Here is a 23736-nt window from a genome sequence, read left to right as displayed (position 1 = left end):
TGCAGTTTAAAAACTGATGGCATTTTGGAAGATTGCCATAGTAGGGCAGACGGAAGGAATCTAAGATTGTCTAATTGGAGAAGGAGTAGAGAGAAGCAGTGTGATCAGGACCTTACAAGTAGCTTAGTAACCAAGTTAATCCAAAGATGTTAAAGGTTATGGAATATAATTGTATTTGTTTTGTTTCTGAAGAACTGCTGTCAGTAGAGTTAGATTTTATTTTATTTTTCAAAATAAGTTGATAATGTATATAGCCAGGAGGTTATTTGACTTCCCATTTTGTAACCTTTATTAATAGTTAAATTTTCTTCTGAAGGATTTCTTGTTTTATATTAAATTTTTGGAGAGTATTCTGCTTTTTGGTAGGAAACTTGACATGGAAGCAAAGAGAAAGCAAGAAGAAGAAGAGAGAAAGAAAAGGGAAGATGATGAAAAACGTATTCAGGTCTGTACTCAGGAGGCAATCAGACTGAATTTCTAGCAAAATGAAATCTACAAAATTACAAAACAGAAGATCTTGATTTACTAGGTATAAATTGTCATTGTTTTATTCTAGAGACAGAAGGCAGTTTCTCAAGTGGTTATGGGACGGGACTTTGGAGCTAGGGAAGTGAGTTCAAATCCAGCCCCTCACTGACAGAAACTGTGACATTGCACAAGTCACGATGTGGGCCACAGTTTTCTCTCTCTGGAATGGAGATAAATAGTGATTGTGAGCATTAAATGAGTTAACACGTGTTAAGGCATTTAGAACAGTGCCTTGTTCAATAAGTATTAGGTTGTTATTATTCATAGGGGGAAAGTCAGATCAGTATTCAGTTACATTATATAATGTTTTAAAAATGTTATTTTATAACTTTGTAGATACTGATATTAATAGGTTAGGATTAAGATAGTCTCCCTACCCCCATCTTGTAAAAAGTCCATGTCTGAGAATAATTGATTCCCTATTTGAGTGTCTGTCTGTCTCAGCTTTCTGATTCATCCTGAGCACAACCAACACTTTAAATTCCTGACCTCTGCTGTGTAGGTGTTGGTGTTAAGGTGACACCTAGGATACGATATTTGGGAGACTCATACTCTAGTGATAGAATGGTGCACTCTTGGTTTGGGGAATGAGGTAGCATTAATCATAATACAGAAGAGACTTCTGGTTAAACAGTAGGTATTTCTTAGTAAAAAAAAAAATTAAAAAAAAAAAGTGTATGGAACGATTTTACGTGGGGAGGGGAATGATCAGGTAAACAAGTGGGGAGGCCCGGGCGCCATGGCCTTCTGTGCTGGCAGGCGGAGGTGGAGGAGCAGCTGGCCCGGCAGCGAGAGGAGGAGTCCCAGCAGCAGGCGGTCCTGGAGCAGGAGCGCCGAGACCGGGAGCTGGCGCTGCGGATCGCGCAGAGCGAGGCGGAGCTCATCAGCGACGAGGCGCAGGTGGACCCGGCGCTGCGCAGGTACCGCGTGCACGGGGCGAGGCGGGGGCGGAGGGGGCGGGGGCGGAGGGGGTGGGGCTTTGCCGCTTGACCTCCCTGCCTGCCTCTTTGCAGCGTTAGGGTAGGCGAGAGTCATCATATTCCTTAGGCCCTGGTATATTTGCCATTTAAAAATGATTTGTATTCAGTTTTACACCACCCAAGTGAATGAAGCTATTGATTTCATCAAACTGTTAAACTATTGAAAGTTAAAGCTGATATTTCAGTTCTTGAGTAGTTTAAGAAAATATCTTAAGTTTTACTCTGAAATTATCAAAGAGTATTGTATAAAGGGTAGACAAGTAATTTCTAAGTATCTGCTGTTCAACACTGGCATAAAAATCAGTGAATATGGTATAATCCAGTTTAATATTTTTGAGGTTGGAATTCATTACTTTCCTAATGCAAATTTTAAAAATATGTCACATACCCTAACACTTTAGAAATTTTACGCGTACACACACGCTCCTCCAGCTTCCCCGTGATTTAGAATAAACAGATTTCCCTTTCCAAGAAGGAAGCTTAATCACATTGAAATATTTTGACTCTTCACGTTTCTGAATTATCTCTAAATAGTATGGAGTGTGGAGGAACACGGAAGTTCTTATTAAAAGTTGCAGGAAGGTTGTACTATAACAGATGCATTCTCTAAAAATACAGAATGTAGAAACAGTAGTTACTATTATTATTTATTTGTAAAAACAAAGCAAACTAGTTTGTAGGGTTCCTTTATGTTTAGGTATATTGTGTATATATTGAGAGGCACATAGATGGGTGTAACCATGCTTTTCAGAATGTCAGAGCACTGTTTATGACAAAATAATTAAAATACTAGATGTTGCTATTTCCTTGTGAAAGAAAAAAAAAACTTGGTCCACCACATTGCAAGGTGGTGATTAGGTTTTATTTAGCTGAAAACAAAGATAGGGAAGGGAAAGAGTACGTTAAGTTGCCTTCACACTTTTTCTAGTAAATGATTGTATTGGGGAGCTCTGGAGTCTGAATTGCATGTGAAAGTTATATTTAAATAAACTGAATATGCCTGTGTGTTACAATAATTGTTAAGCTCTTTGGTTTGGGTTCTTTATTAACATTTCACTATAATTAAGATATTTTTGCTCGTCTGTGGCTTTTGTAACTGCAGACTTCGTTCAGCTGCTGTTCGGTTCCTTCCACCTGTGTTTGGGTGGCTTGGCGGAGCCTTTGTGGACAACTGACTAGTGGCCTAGGCCAGGCTCCTAATGAACCGAGCAGTGGCCCTGATGTGTGTGAGGAAGTCCTGCACTTGACCGAGCTGACTTTATTATGGTTGAAGCTTGTTAGGGAGAGACTCATTAATGGAGTCATTCTTGGTGTTTATGGCTTAACTCTATGTTTAAGCATTTGAAATATTCAGCTCTATCCAGTGTCATTCCAGGTAATATGAGTAAGATATTGGCTCATATGTGGTCTCCTTCTCATCCTCAGAAAGATGCACGTCTTCCAGTGTGAGTGGTCTCAGAGCAAGAGTGGACCATTTAGGCCCTTTAACTTAAGGGAGCAGTTACCTATGATTTAAGTTAAACAGAATTAACTAGGTAATGGGACCACTACCAAATAATTAGGAGATACTCAAGCAGTTATGACTTGAACCGCAGAAGAGTTAGTTTAGTTCTCCTGTGGGACAGCCTTAGGAATGGTGTCCCTCCCTGGACTGTCCCTTCAGGTCCTGTCTGCCAGCTGTCTTCCAGGAAGAGAGCTGACCCTCAGGTCCCCATGAACTCCTTCCCTTCTGAACTGCCAGGTTATTTTTTTATACACTGTACTAAAAGCATTAGCACTTCATTGTGGATATGATGTTCTCTATAGATTTTCCGTGTTTGATGATTTTATCTTACTCCATGGGCTACATCTAAATGTTTTTGAATGTTTATGTTACCTTTGTTAGCACTGAATTCTTTCTAACACATTTATGAGTAAGAACCTCTCTAAGTAACTCTGTTCTTAATATATGGCATGAAAATGTTCTTGGGTTCTGTGATACATTACAAAACAATTTCAAGTTACTTTTCCAGCTTGGATTCCCATCCAGTAACTTCTAAGTAAGAATTGTTTCCTGCATACGTAATATATTTTAAAATATCTCAATCAATTACACATATGATCCTGATGCACAGTAATGATTTCACACGACCTTAAATTATAAAGTAATATCTAGATTCTATTAAAAACAAACACACAAACCTCACATGAATAGTTTTTTAATCTAGATGTAATATATTCACTCTTTAATTTTCACAGTATGCCTTTATTTTTTTCTAATTGTAATGAAGATTTAAAAACATTAAAATTCTGAGTGTTCTCATACATAGATTAAATAGAGATAATGGAGTTTTTAAAATCAATTTGCAAAGTCACTGAAATAAAAATTTGGCACAATCCGGATTTTCACAGTTCAGAATTGGTTATGGTATTGACTAAAATATACGTATTCTTTTCACAGGATTAATGGAGCAGGACCCAGAATGACACCGTATGTCATTTCCCTTTTAAAACTGATTTAATCATATGACCTTTTTTCTTCTTCTTCTTTATTAGGTTGTGTATACTTTTTAGGAGGAACATTTTCCTCATTGAAGTAAATTTTACATGATTATCATCATCATCATCCTCATTATTATTTTGCCCAGGAAAAATGTTTACTGCTCCTAGGAGTTCGGTGCTCAATCACAGTAGTTTATGATTTGGTTTCTTTCTTTCTGTTTGCTCACTTTGTTTAAACTTTAACACCCATCTTGTTTTATGTGTTTTTAGTTATCCCTTACTTATGTCGTTATAAAAGTAGATGTAGAGATATAAATAAGAATAAATAAAATATTTAAAGTATTTGAGTCATGGCGGATAGCTTAGTTTTCCGTATATATAATAGTTCATTCTGCTAATATCTAAAATAGCTCATAATCTAAAGTTATATACGTAATGCTAACATTGGTGCTCGTGTATCTTTTTGTTATGAAAATCTCCCCACAGCGAGAGAATCTAGGTAGCAATAGGGATATACATATAAATTATACTTTATATGCATAAATATATTTTTACATATATTTTTACATATGTGCTATATGTATATAATTTTGAAATATATTTAAAATCTGAATTTTAATAGCTTTTAGGACTCCAACTGTACCCCTTATAGTGATGGTTCTTAACTCTGTCAGACCCCAGTACCAAATAATAAATGCTTTATGAATGATGCAACCTACATTAATAATTCTCTCTAAACAATACATGTAAAAGAGAAATAAAAGGACAGTAATTTATAATTATTTATTTTATTATATTTACTTTAATATGAAAGTGCTTGCTCACAACTGCAGGAAAACGTAGTCAGGTACTCAGATGTTTTCACATATACATAGAATCACCATGAGTGCAGCAGCTACAAATGCAAATTGATATAAGACAGTTGTATCAGTCAGTTAAATGCCACGAAATTGTGAACAGTCCTTTGTAAAGTTCTGAACAGAGTTAAACACAGTGTCCTCTCCATTATACAATAGTGGAGAAATTCCTAGAGAAATTCTGTGAATATTAAAACCATGCAAAAAAAGGGTTGTTTTACATGTAGAACTTATGTATAACTATGTGTATGTAGTTTACATGTAACTATATGTATATGTGCGTTTCACCTCTGTATGTCTGGTGGATATGTTAAAGTCATATGGGGCGTGGGGCAGTTCTTCTTATGCAGGACATTTGGCATCCCTGATTCCTCACCTCATCCGATGCCAGCAGTGGACTCTCATAGCATCATTGTTCCCACAATGCACCACAAATTTTGAAACCTATCTCTGAGTGGGTGCCGTTGCATCCACTGCTTCATAGTTAACCATTTGAGCTCGAATTAAATAAGCCTAGCAACCAACTTATGTCTGAGGTGAAGCTGTGAGCATTTGCATATAGGTTGGAAAAATCAGAAGGAAAAAAAACACCTGGATGCAGGAGCCTTTTCTATCCAGTATATATGGTGCAGCTCCTAGAGCAGTAACATGCTCAGGTGGGATGTTGAATCAGTAGAGATTGCCCGTCCAGCGTGGGTGGTGTGAGGGCATCTGCGTATGAAATCTCCATATGATGAACAGACTATGGAGTAAAGAGCTTTGCAAGACTGTGCATTCCCTTGAAATCTGCCGTGGGAAAAGAAATGTGAAGTTAGAAAATTCTTACTAGTTTGATTTTATTTGATGATATTTGTGTTTTTTTACTTTGCGTTTGTTGCCCTTGATCATCAGTTTTGAAAGATTACTTTTTCTCTGACTGTGCTTGCTTGGCTAGACCTCTGTCAGCATTGAACCTTAGCCAGTGTTCCTCACAAGGACGGAGAGAACCCTTTGCTCCTTTATAATCAGGGTCGCAGCTCTTGGCCGGCATCCGGAAAACTGAGCCCCGAGGCAAACATAGCCATCTTCTTTTCTTCAGATTTTTGCTGACTTATAAGATTTTGAGGTTACCAGAGTCTGATGAATAGAATGAATGAGAAAATGATTGATTATGAAGGAAGAGCACAAAGGTCAGGAAAATAAAATACTAATGAAGTTGATGAACACGATGAACATTCCACTTCACAGAATTAAGCAAATTTTGAGAAGAGTTAACACTCTTCTGGGTAATAAAAGAAAAGCAAGTTTTTGCCACTGGGAAAGGTTTATCCTTGAAAGGTCAGAACACCTCAGATCTTTAACGAGTGCTTGAGGCATTTGAATTTTCTTAGGCATGCTTTGATTCAGAATTTTAGAGCTTTGAGTATATCAGACTCTTATTTAAACTCTGGCACTGTAAAGTAGACCCGTTTGGTTTACCACTATTACACCTTGTCTAATTAATGTTTACTAAGCAACCCCGGTGCAAAAATCCTTGCATAGAATCTGTATCCTGCCAAGTTACCTGTATGCATTTAGAACATGCTGATTATATTCTATCCATAAAAATATCACAGAAGCACGGCTCTCATGAGATTTTATCTAAAAGTTTCTACTGCAAAAATGAAGTGCAAGTAACTTTAACTGGGTTTAAACAAAAATTTTGCTGTGTTGTATGGCTATATATATTGAAAAGTATATTATCGACTTTTACAAAGTAAAATAATAGTGTATGGTTAATAAAGCAACAATCCTGTTGAAAATATAAATTTTAATTATACTTTTAGATCTTTTAAGTAATTTGTATGGTTGTCTTTCATCTAATTATGTTGTATTATCATTTTTCTTATAGGGAACAAATGGCGAAAGAAATGTCAGAAATTTTGAGTAGGTTAGTGCAGTTGTAATTTGGGGAAATGAGCGTCACCTCAAAATCATATTTTTTAAATTACTTTTCGTTATTTGGACCAGAACCTGTTATATGAGTAGCCTGTCCTTTCCATGTAAATTTTTGGTACAAGAAATGTGACTCTGCCCTCAGGCCACACTAACATAGAAAAAGGTAAAAAAAAAAAAACCAGTGTTCCTCTAAATTGGCATTTTTCAGTGGGGATACCATTGGCATTTTGGTTGAGGCTATTCCTTGTTGGTAGTACTGTCGGGCTTACCATGAGCCCCTACCAGTTCAGTCTCAGTAGGGGAGCCCTTCCTGTCCTTGGGCCCACTGCGCCTGGTTGCAGGGGACATGAGGAAGGGTGGGGCTCCGGGCAGCCCCTGTCCACCACAGCACAGAGGCAGAACACCACTGGTGTAGAAGTCGAGCCACCAAGGAATGTATCTTCCCAGCAGGATCTGGTCCATTATCAAGTGGATATGAATCAATAACATTTTAACTTTCAACTCTGAAGTTTCAGAGTTAATTGAAAGTGTTAAAATTAATATATTTTTAAAAATCAAAAGTCAGTTTTGCTACTCTGTATTTCACATGATTGTCTTTATCACAAGTCTAAATAATCAGTAAATGAAGGTGTACCTTCATTTTACTATTTTAATAACGCCAATGATTGGTGGGGGGAGCATTTAAATGAATTGGGTTTGTGTACTTCTTACGATGCTGAATATGCTTTTCTTAGCAGGTGTATTTTTGTTTGACGTAATATGAATGAAAAGTTAATAATAGTAAAAACATATTTTAAGCAAAAATAGTTTGAATTCAGTGTGATTTTTAAAAGTATCAAAACACCTTATGTATATCAACATCTCGTATATATTCTGAGAGTCTATAAAACCATATTGTGTAGATTCACTTTCTCTTTCAGGAGGAAAGAAAACAATAACAAAACCCCGCAATTTCAGCTGCTCTTCTAGAAAAGACTGGTAGAAGAGCTAGGAAGAAAAAATATTTTTTTTGTTAGTTTACTGAATGGTGGTTTCAGGATGTAGGAAAAAAAGAATATTTGAATAATGTTAAAAGCATAACTTGTTGTTAAGGGTAATAGAGAAACCTTGCTGACACACAGCTGGCTCTTTCTGAGCAAAGCAATTAAGAAAAAGCTCCATGGAGAATGGCCAGTCACACAGCTTATGAAAAGAAGAGGTTTTGCAGTAAACTTGAAACAGATTTTAACCATGAAAACGCAGGAAGGACTAAATGGGCACACATTATTCTTTAGCCAGGCTTGTAAGTGACTAAGAATCATCATGTCTAACAGTTTTTAAGTATGTAGGGTGAAGTATGCTATTTTTATTCTCTAAAAGGAAAGCATAAATAGGCCTTTTAAAGAGGCAAAAGTACCTTATTTGTTTCATTGTTAAGTGTAATGCTGAAGGAATAATTTTCCTTATTTGAGGAGGGAGCATACATATCTTCAAGCATCACTTTTAAATAACATCCGTCTCATCGAGTGTCTGTGTCTTGATTGTTTGCCAAGATCGCTGTTGTCTTTCAGAATGTAGAATGCTGAGAAAAATACGGGCTCATTTTCAGTATTATACTATGATCATCCCTCTTTAAGAGGAAGGTTTTCCAGCTGGTAGATCACAAAGGGGAAATGCTTTGTGTGATACCCGAGAAGCAATATTTTAGTTCTTTAATAGTTAGTTCTTTTAATATTGTGCCGTCTTCTTTTCATGGCTTGAAATATGATGTATTTAAATTCTTCCTTGGTTACATTGAGCTTAAAAGTTCACTTGCAGCTTATTCTGAGTGTCTGCTATGTGGCAAGTGTAATCCTTTGCTGAAAAATAATGTTCATTTTTACAGAAAAGAAATTTTCCCTGTATTTTTAGAATAATTATTTCAAATTATGTGTATAGAAACAAATCTTAAGTGCTCAGTAGCGCTGCTACGAGAAAGCTTATCCCATTTAACTTTTAAATTATGTATTTTATTTTTTATATTTTAAATATATGTATTTTATTTTTTATTCCTTTCCTCTTTTCCCACTCAGATGTTCCTCCTACATGGGGCAAGATAAAGCACTTGTGCCCTTTGAAATCTCTGTTATCTGTCTCATGACCTGCAGCCTTTTCCTTTAATTTACTAGTTGTCATATTATTACTCACTAAATACGAAGGTGTGGTTTTTATCTGCTTACAGAACTTTTCTAAGTATTTTTTAACACAGAAGCTCAAAGGTCACGGGAGTTTCCAGGCTCCAGCAGCTCTTTTAGGATGTCTCTAAAGACTCGGGCAGAGGCTGGTAGTTTGGCTACTCCCCTGGGGACCTCTAAACATCCAGATGCCCAGGGAGAGTCTGAGCCATTATGAGTGGTGGGGCTTGGCCATCTGCAGGTTCCAGTAGTCTGCAGGTGATTGGTTCATAAACAAACCCTTCATGTGCCTCTAATGATCTTAAAGTATGTTGAGGAGTTCTCTTTTGATTTTAAAAAAATTTTCAATTGAAGTATAGTTGATTTACAATATCATGTAAGTTTCAGGTGTACAGCACAGCGATTCAGTTATATATACACACACGTACACACACACACACACATACACACGCACATACTTTTTCTCATTCTTTCCCCTTATTACATAATACTGAGTTTAGTTCCTGTGCTACATAGTAGGTCATTGTTGGTTATCTAGTCTATACATAGTACTGTGTATATGTTAATTCCACCCTCCCAATTTATCCCTCCCCACCCCCCTTCCCCTTTGGTAACCATAAATTTGTTTTCTGTGTCTGTGATCTCTTTCTGTTTTGGAAATAAGTTCATTTGTGTCTTTTTATTTCTTTTAGATTCCACATATAAGCAATATCGTATGATATTTGTCTTTCTCTGTCTGACTTACTTCACTTAGTATGATAATCTTTAGGTCCATCCATGTTGCTGCAAATGCATTATTTCCTTCTTTTTTATGGCTGAGAATATTCCATTGTATATATGTACCACATCTTCTTTATCCATTCATCTGTTGATGGACACTTAGGTTGCTTCCTTGTCTTGGCTATTGTAAATAGTGCTGCAGTGAACATTGGGGTGCATGTATCTTTTCAAATTATGGTTTTCTCTGAATATATGCCCAGGGGTGGGATTGCAGGATCATATGGTAGCTCTATTTTTAGTTTTTTAAGGAACCTCCATACTGTTCTCCATAGTGGCCGCACCAATTTGCATTCCCACCAACAGCGCAAGAGGGTTCCCTTTTCTCCACACCCTCTCCAGCATTTATTATTTGTAGACTTTTTGATGATGACCATTCTGACTTGCGTGAGGTGATACCTCACTGTAGTTTTGATTTTGAGAAATATGTATAAATGTATTATCTTGATGTTCATATATCTGTGAGTTAGAAGATTTAAACTGAAGCCTGGGGGAAGTCCATGGCACTAGAATATTGGAATCAGAATTTCTGATTGAAAATCTAATATGACTGTTGAATGATGCACTGGAAAATTCTAACTCACCTGGGCATCCTGTAGTATACCATTCTTAATCTCGTCTGTCAAAGATACAAAAATTATTATATGTTTTTCCAGTAATTATTTCCAGTTCTCAAGCTTATGTTCGCTTTCTTGCCTGTTTAGTCAACATTTCATTCGTGTTTCTAAGTTTAAATATGCAAAAATGTGTAATAATTACAGAGGCCCTGCTGTACAGGCCACCAAGGCGGCTGCTGGTACCAAGAAACATGATCTTAGTAAATGGAAATATGCAGAACTACGTGATACCATCAATACTTCTTGCGGTAAGTGTATGGGGAGGATGAAAAGTGGGAAGACTCTATCGCTGTCAGGTAATATAAAGTAAATACCTCGATTGGGATGGGAATTTTTTTCATATAAATTAGTTTAAGTCATTCTCTTTGTTACTCTCACCTTGAAATGAAGACCTAGTTTGTTCACAAAGCTAAAAGAAAGACATACTTACTAAGTTAAATTCATTTTGCCCATCTCTTGCATAGACCAGAGAGGAAAAGCATAGAGGAATTATGGTTTGGGCTATATTAATGACTGACCCTCTTATCGTTATTCGTAATAGTTAAATACCTATATATCAGACTATTTTGGTCTATGAATGCAAAGTAAAAAATGGCAATGGAGTCCGTCCCTTTTAAAGCAATTTTTCTTCCAGCAGAACAGAGTAAAAGGCTGTATCCAGAGAATCCCACACAGTTGTGTTCACGTATAAATCATAGTGTTTGAATTCAGGACACTGTAACTGGGACTTCAAGTGTCATAATCATACAGGACGCCTCACTATGTTCTTTCCCTCTTCACTGAGTTTATCTGCATAATTACAAATGTAAAAAATGTGGTACATGTAAATCTAGCTTGTGTTTGAACACAGTGACTTCTTATTCTATGTGACCTTGGACAAGTGACTTAACCTTCCTTTTTCAAGTCCTTCATCTATAAAAGACCTATTTAGTCCAGGGTTCTTGCGTGGAGGAAAGATATAACGTAGTAATAATGTTTAAGAAAATGCTCTGTAAGTGTGAAAGATAGTATTACAATGAAGTGCTCGTCTTTATCAATAATGTTTACTTTTGATTTTGTACTGTTAATTTAAAAATGAAATCTTCATTTAAAAATATATATGTTAAAAAGAAACGGAATTGAGTTATTTGTAGTGAGGTGGATGGACCTAGAGTCTGTCATACAGAGTGAAGTAAGTCAGAAAGAGAAAAACAAATACTGTATGCTAACACATATATATGTATATGGAGCCTAAAAAAAAAAAAAAAAGGTTCTGACGAACCTAGGGGCAGGACAAGAATAAAGATGCAGACGTAGAGAATGGACTTGAGGACACGGGGAGGGGGAAGGGTAAGCTGGGACGAAGTGTGAGAGTGGCATGGACATATATACACTGCCAAACGTAAAACAGATAGCTAGTGGGAAGCAGCCACATAGCACAGGGAGATCAGCTCGGTGCTTTGTGACCACTAGAGGGGTGGGATAGGGAGGGTGGGAGGGAGGGAGATGCAAGAGGGAAGAGATATGGGGATGTATGTATATGTATAGCTGATTCACTTTGTTATACAGCAGAAACTAACACAACATTGTAAAGCAGTTATACTCCAATAAAGATTTTAAAAATATATATATTTATGCCACAGGATAATTATGCTAGACAACTAAATTACGATGTTAATTGCTGTTTTTTTTTTTTTAACTCTCTCTGTGTAATTGATAGATATTGAGCTCCTGGCAGCTTGCAGAGAAGAATTTCATAGGAGACTAAAAGTGTATCATGCTTGGAAATCCAAGAACAAGAAGAGAAATACTGAAACAGAGCAACGTGCTCCAAAGTCTGTTACTGATTATGGTAAAAACAAATCTGTACTTTTGAATGTTCCAAAGTATATGTATATAAAAAGTATATGTATATAATTACATGTAACTATACATAAGGCATTTGAGTAAAATTTATACATAAGGCATTTGAGTAAAATTGTCCAATATAAATTTTCTCTTACTTTAGAACTATGGGTCCACTGAATCTAACACAACCATGATGGCTTATCTTTCAAAGTATTATTTCTGTTAGATACATCTTTAAAGTCATATTTGTTTAAAAGTATTGAATTTACTTGTTAAGGTAAATTCTGGAGGTAAGAATAATCTTGTCCATATTGAGGAAGTTGTATGATAATGCTATAAATATGTATTCTTTCCACATACACATATATACACATATGTAAAGATTATGTGTGTAAATGTAAAGATTACTATGAAAAAAAGAATGTTTACTGCAAATATTATAAAACTGTGAAAATATGAGTGAGAAATAATACCTTGGTTTAGACCAGAGTTTTACCTAGACCAGAATTTGCTTTTTTGACTGAGATCCTAAAAATGAATTTTGTTACTTTGTTATACAAAAGACAAAGCTGTATACCTGAAATCGGAAAATAGAGCAGAAAGGACATAACCTAGTAAAAGCAAGTACTAGCTTTAGCATTAATTAAGAATACCTGTGCTATGCGTTGTAATCTCAGTCTTAAGAGCAATAATTGGAATTTCATTTCTTCAGCTTGCTACCGGCACAATTTGTTAGGTTAATTCTGGCTAATGTCAAGGTGACAGCATATTTAATATCTTTTTTTAGAACGAGGTATATTCCCGACACTTGGTGGTAGAGCTTAGCCATGTGTGACCCCAGCTGACTTAGAAAAGGAGCTCACAGTTATATTTTGCCTCCCTTACCGCCTTCCTAGCAAATAAAGCAGTGTTTGATGAAAGTCAATTAAATGGTGACATTTTAGTGTTTCGAAGATGTTGCAAAGATTAGATTGAGGAAGGGAAGTATTATTAGTAGTACGAGAGATGTGAGTGCTCATGACTGCTCACCCGTGTCCTCACTCAGAATATAACTCTTGCAAGAGCAGTGAGCTTGCCTGCAGCTAAGAAATGGCAGGAGGAAGGCCCTCTCAACACTGATCTTCTGTGACCACCACTCTCTTCTCCAGTTTAAAAATTTGTCTCTGGGAAATGAAGATGACAGGATGATTCCATTATCTGTTCACTGTCTGTACCAAGTTTCTACCACAGTTGCTTTGTTTTGTAAAAATGGCAAAGGGCTATTCTCACTGTTGCGGCCCCTCCCACTGCGGAGCACAGGCTCCGGACGCGCAGGCTCAGCAGCCATGGCTCACGGGCCCAGCCGCTGTGCTGCATGTGGGATCCTCCCGGACCGGGGCACGAACCCGCGTCCCTTGCATCGGCAGGCGGAATCTCAACCACTGCGCCACCAGGGAAGCCCAGGGCTATTCTTTTTAGCTATGATCTTTAGCTGTAATGTTCTAATCATGACCTTGAACTGATTGGGTTTCATTATGTTCTATTTCAGAATTTATATATCTGCATGATTGCACTTCTTAAAACAAAAAGAGGACTTCCCTGGTGGTGCGGTGGTTGAGAATCCGTCTGCCAATGCAGGGGACACGGGTTTGATCCCTGGTCCAGGAAGATCCCACATGCCGCGGAGCAACTAAGCCCATGCACCACAACTACTGAGCCTGCACTCTAGAGCCTGGGAGCCACAACTCCTGAAGCCTGCATGCCTAGAGCCTGTGCTCCACAGAGAAGCTACCGCAATGAGAAGCCCGCACGCTGCTACTAGGGAAAGCCCGCACACAGCAACGAAGTCAAAAATAAATTAATTAATTTAAAATAATGTTGTAATATTTGGCACACACATTTTTTTTAATTAATTAATTTATTTATTTTTGGCTGTGTCAGGTCTTAGTTGCGACATGTGGGATCTTTCGTTGCAGTGCGTGGGCTTCTCTCTAGTTATGGTGTGCAGGCTCCAGAGCACGTGGGCTCTGTAGTTGCAGCACGCAGGTTTGGGCTTAGTTGCCCTGTGGCATGTAGGATCTTAGTTCCTTCACCAGGGATTGAACCCATGTCCCCTGCATTGGAAGGTGGATTCTTAACCACTGGACCACCAGGGAAGTCCCCGGTACACACATTTTTAATGAATATATAAATATTTCATGTATTATTGTAGCAAACCAAACTTTGGTACCTTACTCATCCAACTTTGCCCCAAAAGGAGCAAATAACATGCGGCTTACCTTACTGGTTCCTATACTGTTTCCATTCATAAAGTACTTTTTGGAAGAACAACAGAGCAGATTAAGAAAATTTCTCAAGGGTCCCATCCAGGTAGATGAACAAAATTAGGAATTGTGTAGGAACACACTCCCGCATGTATGTAGCCTTCAGAGAATTTGAATGTAGGTCATTTTCAGCATAAAATGTAACTTCTGCCCTGAAGAGTACTTTTTTTTCTCTTTATTTTTCTGTCATGTAAAAGTCACTCTGACACAGGAGTACGGTTAACAGGAAAGGTGAAGGGCACCAAGATGCTTAACAGCTCACCTGAGAAAATTCTGTACTTTAGGTGGTTTCCTCCTAATGGTGCAGCTGCTTGACCTTTAAAAGGAGCTGCTCTGTAGTTTAAAATTTAGAAGGATTAGAATTCATTAATTTGAGAAAATAAAATGATGACAACTTATGATTAACAAAAATATAACTTGGTATTATTGCCTTTAAGAGTAAGACCTTGACAAATTATGGTAAATTCTTAAGAGTTAGGAGTTGGGAGGCTCAGATCCCTCTCCTGTGTGCTATACTGGGTGAGCACACTCTCATCACAGTTACCCCGGAAAGAGGCTTTCGGGAATAATTTTTGGGGGCAGTGGCAAATTACCCAGTAAAAGATTTACATTTACTTGCTTAAAGCAGTGACTTTGGAGAGTAGTTTTATTTCATAGCTCCTAAATAAAAATGTTGTGAGTTGAAGATTTAAGACAATGTGAAGAAATTAAAACATGCTGAGTATATGTAAGTGTGGCAGTGCTTCTTCTCTATATAAAAAGTATTTTTTTTAATGAATTTATGAGTTATTCTCTTTTTTTTTCCCCTACGAAAATTCTAGTAGTACTTTAAAGGTACTTTCATCTTGATTATTAAGTCGCTGTTGTAGATTTTTGTTTGGATATTACTGTGTTCGAAAATTAAAATTTTGGTCCCCTTTGTATGTCCATCAAGCAGGATGTCCTAAAAACACAATCAAAATAGCTTAAAAAAAATTGGAAAGCAGCATCTACTTGTAGGTAGTTCTGGGAGTATTTGGCTGTGGTTAGGGTATTTATTTGTTAGTCACCACCTCCATTGATGGGAAGGCATTATAGATTAGAAGAATGCTCATTTAACAGTTTTGGCATTTTTATCTTTTCTTCAATATAAAATATTTGTTCACAGATTTTGCACCATTTTTGAACAATTCACGTAAGTCAATGGGTGGTAACTCATGAGCTAACTGGAAGATGGGTTAAAAATACTTTATAAAGTACTAACTTCTTCTAAACATTGTTTTGCTACAATTTTAAGGTGAATTGTAGTACATTAATGTTGGTTTATCTGGACTAAGATACCTCATTTGAGATGGTACTTTCATTTGGATCACTCCAAAATATACATGCAGAAAAAAATTTTAATTAATCTGTTATTTCATCAAATTACTTCCTTTTCGAAAAAACTAGCATTTTAAACTGAGTGTACCCAGTTCTTATTGTAGCAAAACTCTATCTTAATAAGCAGCTGATCTTTTAGAGTAAAGACTAACTTTAGGTGCTGGTTTCAAATACTGTGATGGTGTAAGCATTTCTGTCCGAAGAGATTTGAGTTTCATATGATAATGTACACAAGCTTAATAGAATGAATACCTCTTAATAGGAAGAGGAGGTTATTCTGTTACTTTTACAGCTTCTTATGATGCACATTTTTTGATCATCTAAAAGCTCTGAGTCATCTTAGTGTACAGTAAATTTCTTCTAGAATCAGTTCAGCACTAATGATTTGAATATAATGCCATATTTATTTGCCAGCTGGTTGGACGTGAATTTTCTTAGTGCTTCCAGTAATTTACAGACTTACAAATTTGAAACTTATTCACACTTTTGAAGATAACAATTGGATGTGAAGGAAATAGTTGTTTAGAAGATTAGTTTCAAGCTTTTAACGTCTGTATCTTTGTACTTTTCCAGATGAATATTCATTTCCAGGCTTCCCAAATACAATTTCATTTCTCACATTAGTAGAAAAAGCCATCCAAGACTTTCCATTGGGTTTCTGAATTTTACCCAATATATTAAGTTACAGGGGATTGTTATTTTGAAAGAAAAAAAGTAGGTTATACTAATGGGTGGCCATCAGTATCATAGTTAAGTTTCTGTCAGCAGGACACTGAGTTCTAATTCACTGCTGAAGATGGAGGGAAGGTTTTTTTTTTTTTTTTAATCCTTGTACAAAATGTCTTAGTTTTGAGTTAGTGTATTTTCTGCAGAGTAGGTAGTTTTTAAAACTCGAAATGGAAACACTGAACTGTAAGTTGTTTTGAGGGAACAGGAACGAGAGAATAAATAAGCTCATCTCTGGTAACGTGCTAAAGGTGATACGGCTTTTTAAAGTCACTAACAAAACTGGGTCTCTTTCTTTCATAGGCATATACAGCTTTGCTAACTGCTTTTTGCTTTCTGTTGTTTGCACGAAAATAAATTGAGCTGCTATAAAGCTTTTTGCTGTTGGTGCAAAAAGTAGAATAAGAGTAATTTCATCCTTTCAGTACTTGGAAAGCCTCACAAAAGCCATGTGACTGTCCTTGACTTGTACATATTATATAATTTTTCATTGGCATACTTAGCTTTTCAGTGAGATTCTTAATTGAGCTGCAGTAAATGATTGGTCTGCCTTTAAAGTTGTGAGTACAGAGCATATTAAACAGATTTACCAGAATTATGCTCCTGAAGATGTAAAGTCATTGCCTCAGAGAACTGAATATTTTCAGGAAAAAAAACCAAAACTCAACCGTTTAGTAATGGAAATTGAGCGAGGGAAAAGAGATGATAATGAGCTCAATGCCCAGTGTTAGCAGAAAAGCAAGGATTTCTCTTTTCTATTGGCAAAGGAAACCAAATATTATACACGTTCCACTTATTGCAGTGGATTTTATTCCAAGAGAAGTCTGGTTTCAGAGTAAGTAAATCTCTCTGAGTGAAAGTTCATGCTGACTGTTACAGTTTTGTTGTTGCTGTCACAAAGTTGTCTAAATCTTGTTAGTAAAACATCTGTGTTATCTTGGCCATTTTAAATCCCAGGATCAGTTGGCAGAGGAGAAAACTTGTATGTCTTTCACTCTTTTGAGAATCTGTGATTAAATCGACAAATATCTGGAATCTTTCAGATTTGTGAAATTACTTTTTATTGGTTTCATCATAAATAGTCCTGCAAAAGTTGTCCTGCAGCCTTCATTTGAACTCTTTGGAGGAAAAAATACAAATCTAGGAAATGCTACTAGTTTGCTTTCTCGCTGAGTGAGTTTTGTGTGCAGACGCAGTCGTTTGTGGGAATCTGCTAGGGGCTGGTGGTTGTTATTGCTGCTGCAGCTGATGGGGTGTGTGTGTGTGTGTGTACGCGCCTGTGTGTGTCTGTGTGTGTGTCTGTGTGTGTCTGTGTGTGTGTTTACAATGCCCAGGAACATCTTCGGGGGAAGAAACTTCTAAGAAATCACCCTTTGAATTGCATTCATCTGTAGGCAGTTCCAATTTACATTTTGTTTTAAATTCACTGTTAGGAGGAATCCCTCTTTTTGCTTTTGTAAACATTCGTGGTGCATTTTAGGATTAAAGGCTGCTCTCCTTATCCCTCCGGCTGCTGGCGTGACTCTGCTTGTTCTCTGTGACAGCTCAGCAGAACCCGGCAGCTCAGCTCCCTGCCAGGCAGCAGGGGATCGAGATGAACCGACAACAGCGCTTCTTCCGCATCCCGTTCATCCGCCCCGCGGACCAGTACAAAGACCCGCAGAATAAGAAGAAAGGCTGGTGGTACGCGCACTTTGATGGACCGTGGATTGCCCGGCAGATGGAGCTTCATCCTGACAAGCCACCCATCCTCCTGGTGGCTGGTGTGTACGATTCACATGAAAAAAAACTTATAAAGCAGAAAAGGATTGAGTACCCTCTGAATGAAATGGTGTGATGTACAGTGTAATAATTCATTAAATTTCAGGGTGGAGGCATGGAGCTTTGCAGTTAAGTCACATCAGTTGAGGATAACTTCTTTACAATATGGAATTGCTTGGATTAATTATGTCCTTGCAGAGCACATAGAAACTTGTCTGTGTCCTAGGAACATTTTCATTGGTGTCTGATTATATCATTTGCTTTGTAATGGTTACTGAAGGAAATGTAGCATTTTTATTAACCCTGGTAACTTGTTTTTTCAACTGCATCCTCAGTACATTTTGAAATGGAACTTGGTGGAGGACACATTTGTTTCTGGTGAATTTATGAAGCAGATTTCAATCTTAGAGGAAGGAAATGGTTTTAAAAGTCCTCAAATCTATGAGAATTGGTAGACATTTCAGGAATAAAGTTTACAATAAATGGTTCTGAAAGGAGGTATAGTAATTCTCTGACGTCTCATCTGTGCAGGTAAGGATGACATGGAGATGTGTGAGCTGAATCTTGAAGAGACAGGCCTGACTCGAAAGCGTGGTGCTGAGATTTTGCCAAGACAGTTCGAAGAAATTTGGGAACGCTGTGGAGGCATCCAGTATCTTCAGAAAGCAATTGAGAGCAGACAGGCCAGGCCCACCTATGCCACGGCCATGCTGCAGAATCTGTTAAAGTAGAAATTGCACTAGCCTTGCAGCTGGGAGCCCTTGCCATGGTACTAGGTAGGGAGTGTGTCCCAGAGATTTAACCATTCCAAGATCAAGTTAGAATTACTTATACAAAGTGAACAGATTTTATTAATCATGGCTTTTTGTTAATTTAAGGTTAATTATGGTAGTGAATTTGGGACCTAAAATTTATTTTCCTGTATCCAGCTGTAACTGTTAGACCTCTCATTATTGTAATACTTGTTACACTTGGACAGACTCTGGACATTTCTCCTTCTTTGCCAACAGACTACCTTAAATCCATCTTAATTGTTCTTTAGGAAAAGTTTTTAAAAGCAGAATTCTTGCTTTTTAAGGATGGCACAGTACCATATAACTGGAATAAAGAAAACTTAGCTTCAATTTTCATACAAAAATTAAGGCACTTAAAATGATCAAGGCACTGATACTTTGATCTGAAAGCTGTGTACTTTCTATAGTAACTTTTTCAGAAATTCATGGAAATTTCCGTCAAAGGTGGAAATTTTTATTTTTCCCCCCTCTTTTGCAGTCTTAGTTTGAGTAAAGCAGTTTACCTGAAGTTCTAGAATTCTGGAGAGAGCCTTGATGTATTCGATGCAATCTGTGATAAAGAAGGTACACAGTGTCCTGCACAGATCAGTTTTGCTTTTCTATCACATTGTGTTGCTGTAAGAATATGTTCTTACGTTCCATGGACAAATAAAGGAAATTCAGATCGTTTAAATGCTTGGAAGTTTTGAGATAACCTTGTTTCATTTAGAAAAGGAAGTAGGTTTTAGGTGGCAGTTTGGCTTAACTGGACTGAATTCAAATATTCTTTCAGTTTCATCTCAGTTGTGATTTTGTGTCAGAATCTTGTCCAAGTTGTTTCATGTGATTTGAACTAGTGTTCTGCTTCAAAACACCTTTGTTTTTTAAAGAAATTCCTATTGTCTTTTTTGGCCTTCGAGATTTTGGTAATTGTAGAGCTCTTTTATAAGCCTTGTAATGCAAAAACCCTGCACTGGGGAATTGCTTGTTTCATGTAACTGATAATTAAAAAAAAAGTTTTGTGTGCTGTTTAGTTTTGATCAAATGTCAGCAGTTTCAAGCCTAATATTTATGACTTTCATATTAGGAATTTGGAAACAAACATACATCAAGGAGTTATGTTGACATAATCCTAAGGAGTCTTGTTTGTATTTTAGAATAAAATTAGAAAATAAAATTACTCTCTGTACTTTTTTCCCCTTGATGTTTAAAGACCCTAACCTTTGAAATGAATTTCCAGTGATTTTTTTTTTTTTTTTTTTTTCCTAGAAAGAGTACCTCAGTTAGGAAAGTATTTCCCAGCTGATTGGATTAGTGCTTGTGAGCTGGACACTGTTTTCAGAAGTGCTTCTCTCATTACATGTTTTAGCATAGAGATATTTATTTATTATGATACTGTGCAAGCGATCGTCTTCTGTTAAGGAAAGTAAATGGTCCTGTCTTTACTGTTGAGAATGTGAATGTGATTATCTTTTTAAGGCTGTATTACTGCATAGACTCACCCACCCTTGGGTCATTTGGTCCCTGTGATTTGGTGACAGAAGGTCTGGTTACTGAAAATAAATGTCCTGTTCTCCCTCTTCTTATCACTCGCCTTTAACTGGTGTTTTTATTTGTACAGGATAGTGAATGATAAGCTTTTTTCTTAACTGGTAACAAGTAGAGTCCTGGAAGAAAATTTAGGAACCAAATAGATTTTTAATGACTTGTGCCCTTAGCGCTGTTTCCAGAAACAGTTTTACGTGTGTCCTAGATACATGCAGGTACTTGATGGAAAACCAATCACACAGGTTGAATTATCATAATGAGAGAACTTAAAGTTGTGAAGAATTTGTGAGAAATATATCACAGCAAGGCATTGTTACAGGTCTTTAATTTTTTACTTTAATAGCTGATAACATTATAGTCATTCTTAAGCCGTTTTGTTGCTAATTATGTCACACAGCTGTCCTAGAACATGTCCTAGAGCGCATCTGTTTTAAGTAGTCTCCTGAGTTAATTGTGGCTCCAGGAGACCTGCCCTAATTCAGTTAGACTTACAGCCACCTACACACCACAGCTCTGCACACACGGAAGCCCCTTTGCTGGAGAAGCTTAGGACCTCCATCAGCCCCGAAGGGAAACAGCAGAGAGAGTGTTGCGAAAAATGTAGATGCAGCTTCTTTGCAGTGTTCACAGTCAAACCCAGAAACACTAGGTTGAAAACGGTGTGAATCAAACGTCCATTTATATTTTAACTGAGATGTAAAATTAGAAGTTAAAACGAGCACACTGTACATTAAGAACTAATTCTTCTCAATGCTTGTCTCACTCAATACCAGTTCCTCCCTTAGTGTATATGCTTTGCAAAGGTGGATGTACATAAAATATTAAAACTGAGAAAACAAAATGTGTTCACATTCAATGATGGTGTAATTCCTAATCTCATTAACACACTTGAGGTACGTATTGTGAGCTACGGGTAGGCACTGAGAGAAAATTTCTCTAACACATACGTATGTTAAGAGAACAGTGGGTTTTCTTAGTTGTAAGGTTGAGTAGACGGCACCTTCTTAAAGGATTATGTGAGGAGGAAGTAAATAGTACGCTTAGGAGCAGAAGCCCACACAAAAGACATTCTACTGTAACTCACATTCTGCTTCCTATAGTGACTTTCTGTAGGTCATTCTTTCCAGTAACATGGTGAACCCTTTTGTTTTGCAAACAACAAAACAAAAGATCATATCAGATCGCAAAAGAAAAGATCATCTTAAGTGGAACACAGGTGGTATTTGTGGAAACTTAGAGAGTAGAAACTCACAGGCACAAGGAATAATGAGGATTTTGTAGTTTTATTAATTGGATTTTTAAAAAGATTATTTTCACTCACAGGTTATTACAGTGGTTCTCAGGGGATCCAAACAGGTAGATCTTTGGTTTCTTCACCTAAACTACCTTAAGAGTACCTGAATCAGTAGAATAAATATTGTTGAATGAATCAGTGAATTAACTACCGTGTTAGTGGTAGACCTAACTCCTTTTACAGAAGAGGTAAACAGAGATCCAGAGAGCTCAGGTAATGTAATTCTAGGCCATGAAAGAGATAGAAATGCCTTTGCTCCACTCATGTGCAGCACAAAGAATCAAAACAAGCAGACTTCTTTGAGTAGCCCCTGGGGGTTTATGAAGGGTTGCTCTCCTGTCACTCTCCACCTTCAGATGTCATGGCCTTTGTCTGTTTAGCATTGCCAGCAGTAACAATTACTGAGCATTTTTATTTCTTCCAGAATATAAACTAATAAGGGAGGGGAGGACAGAGGATATCTAAAAATTAGAATAAGGGCAGGTAAGGGGGAAGGTTGTAACAATAAGGAAAGAGAAGAGTCAATGGAAGAGAAAGAAAAGGGAGGCACCCCTGAAGACGCTACACCCCAGGCTGAAAACAGTGCGGCGTTTTAGGTGACCAAGCGCTCCTAGATCTTTGCTAAGTTGTAGAATGAATTGTATGTAACGTAAGAGCAAAACCCATGGACCTATTAAACTTGGACCAAGATAGGCCCGGTGTATCGATTCTTAGCATACAGAAATGACACTGCCACGCTGGAGAAGGCCAGTAGACATTCTGTGCGTAGGCCCTGCGGAGGGATGAAGTGGTGATACTTGATGAGGTCGAGCCTACCCGTGCCGGGACCAGATCTTTGAGTACAGTGAAGTTCAGGTCAAATCAATGTATTCTTCCTTCCCCACGACTAACCTAATATGTGAAGTAAGTTTGGTTGTCATATACTTTTCAAAAAGTTTTTCAAGAGATAATCAGGGAAAAATGCACACCGAAAAGAGAATCTTTAATCCTAATTTGTACCTGTGCAGACTCTTACCTTCAAACCCCAAATAGGTTTATGAGTTGGCCATTTTCTTCTCACTTTTGAAAATTCATCTAATTGCATCTGTTACTGAAATTTTCCTCGTTCCCTAAAAATGTGTATCTGATACTTTCCTAAAATACTGATGTACTGGAAATACAAATAATAAATGCTTCTATGTAGAACTTGCTTCCTGTGCTTTTAATACAGTTACAGGGTGTTATAAACAAAAAAGTTGTAAATGTTACACTTGTTGTCTCCTGTTTCCAATGGAATAAATTGGAGACGCTGGAATCCTGAAGTTCGTCCAGTCACCAGACCTGGAAACCCTGTGCCTGGTGGCGGAGGAACAGGCAAGGAACCTGGGTGATTGAAGCATCCTTGAGCTTTGACCCCAAACTCCTACAGGTTTTCCATCCAGGGAGAAAGCAGGAGCCGCTTTGCCTAGATGAGAGAAAATCCAAATCGTGGCTGCCTTTCCTCAGGCCCTTACCAGTTTGTTTGTGAGGTGACAAAGGATGTAAAAACTGGGGACCCAAAGAAGAGTCCTTGTACCTAGGACTTCAAACACCACTGGTGTATATAGGCTACTTCGTGTGGAACCTACCCTGATCCAGATGGGTCTTCTGGGTGCAGGCAGATGCGGGCCATCTTAACCTCAACAGCTCTTCTCTGGTTGGTTGGAAAAGACCAATCCAAAGAGTGAGAGACACTTGCTTCCAAAGGGGACCTTCCCCACAGAAGATGAAGTGTTTGCCTCCTCTTTCCTCATCAAAAGCTACATTCTCTGCAGTAGTTAGAGCACAACTGAAATGTAGGTGACAGAGGGCACATT

The 23736-nt window shown here is 37.5% G+C and overlaps 1 protein-coding gene across 1 annotated transcript in view; it reads left to right on the top strand.

Annotated features, from left to right (window-relative positions):
* The window catches only part of MYO6 (myosin VI), a 140733-nt gene extending 120088 nt beyond the window's left edge, over nt 1-20645 (top strand). The window contains exons 26-32 of the mRNA XM_060167690.1: nt 317-445; nt 1288-1448; nt 10455-10558; nt 12010-12141; nt 15588-15614; nt 18070-18288; nt 18818-20645. Coding sequence (XP_060023673.1) covers nt 317-445; nt 1288-1448; nt 10455-10558; nt 12010-12141; nt 15588-15614; nt 18070-18288; nt 18818-19017 — 972 coding nt within the window. The 3' untranslated portion in view covers nt 19018-20645. The remainder of the gene's footprint in view (nt 1-316; nt 446-1287; nt 1449-10454; nt 10559-12009; nt 12142-15587; nt 15615-18069; nt 18289-18817) is intronic.
* The last annotated feature ends 3091 nt before the right edge of the window (nt 20646-23736 follow it).

This window comes from Lagenorhynchus albirostris, chromosome 12, assembly GCF_949774975.1.
Source record: "Lagenorhynchus albirostris chromosome 12, mLagAlb1.1, whole genome shotgun sequence".
NCBI lineage: Eukaryota > Metazoa > Chordata > Mammalia > Artiodactyla > Delphinidae > Lagenorhynchus > Lagenorhynchus albirostris.
The sequence above is the reverse complement of the archived record's forward strand: the minus strand, read 5'-3'. Positions and strand labels throughout refer to the sequence as shown.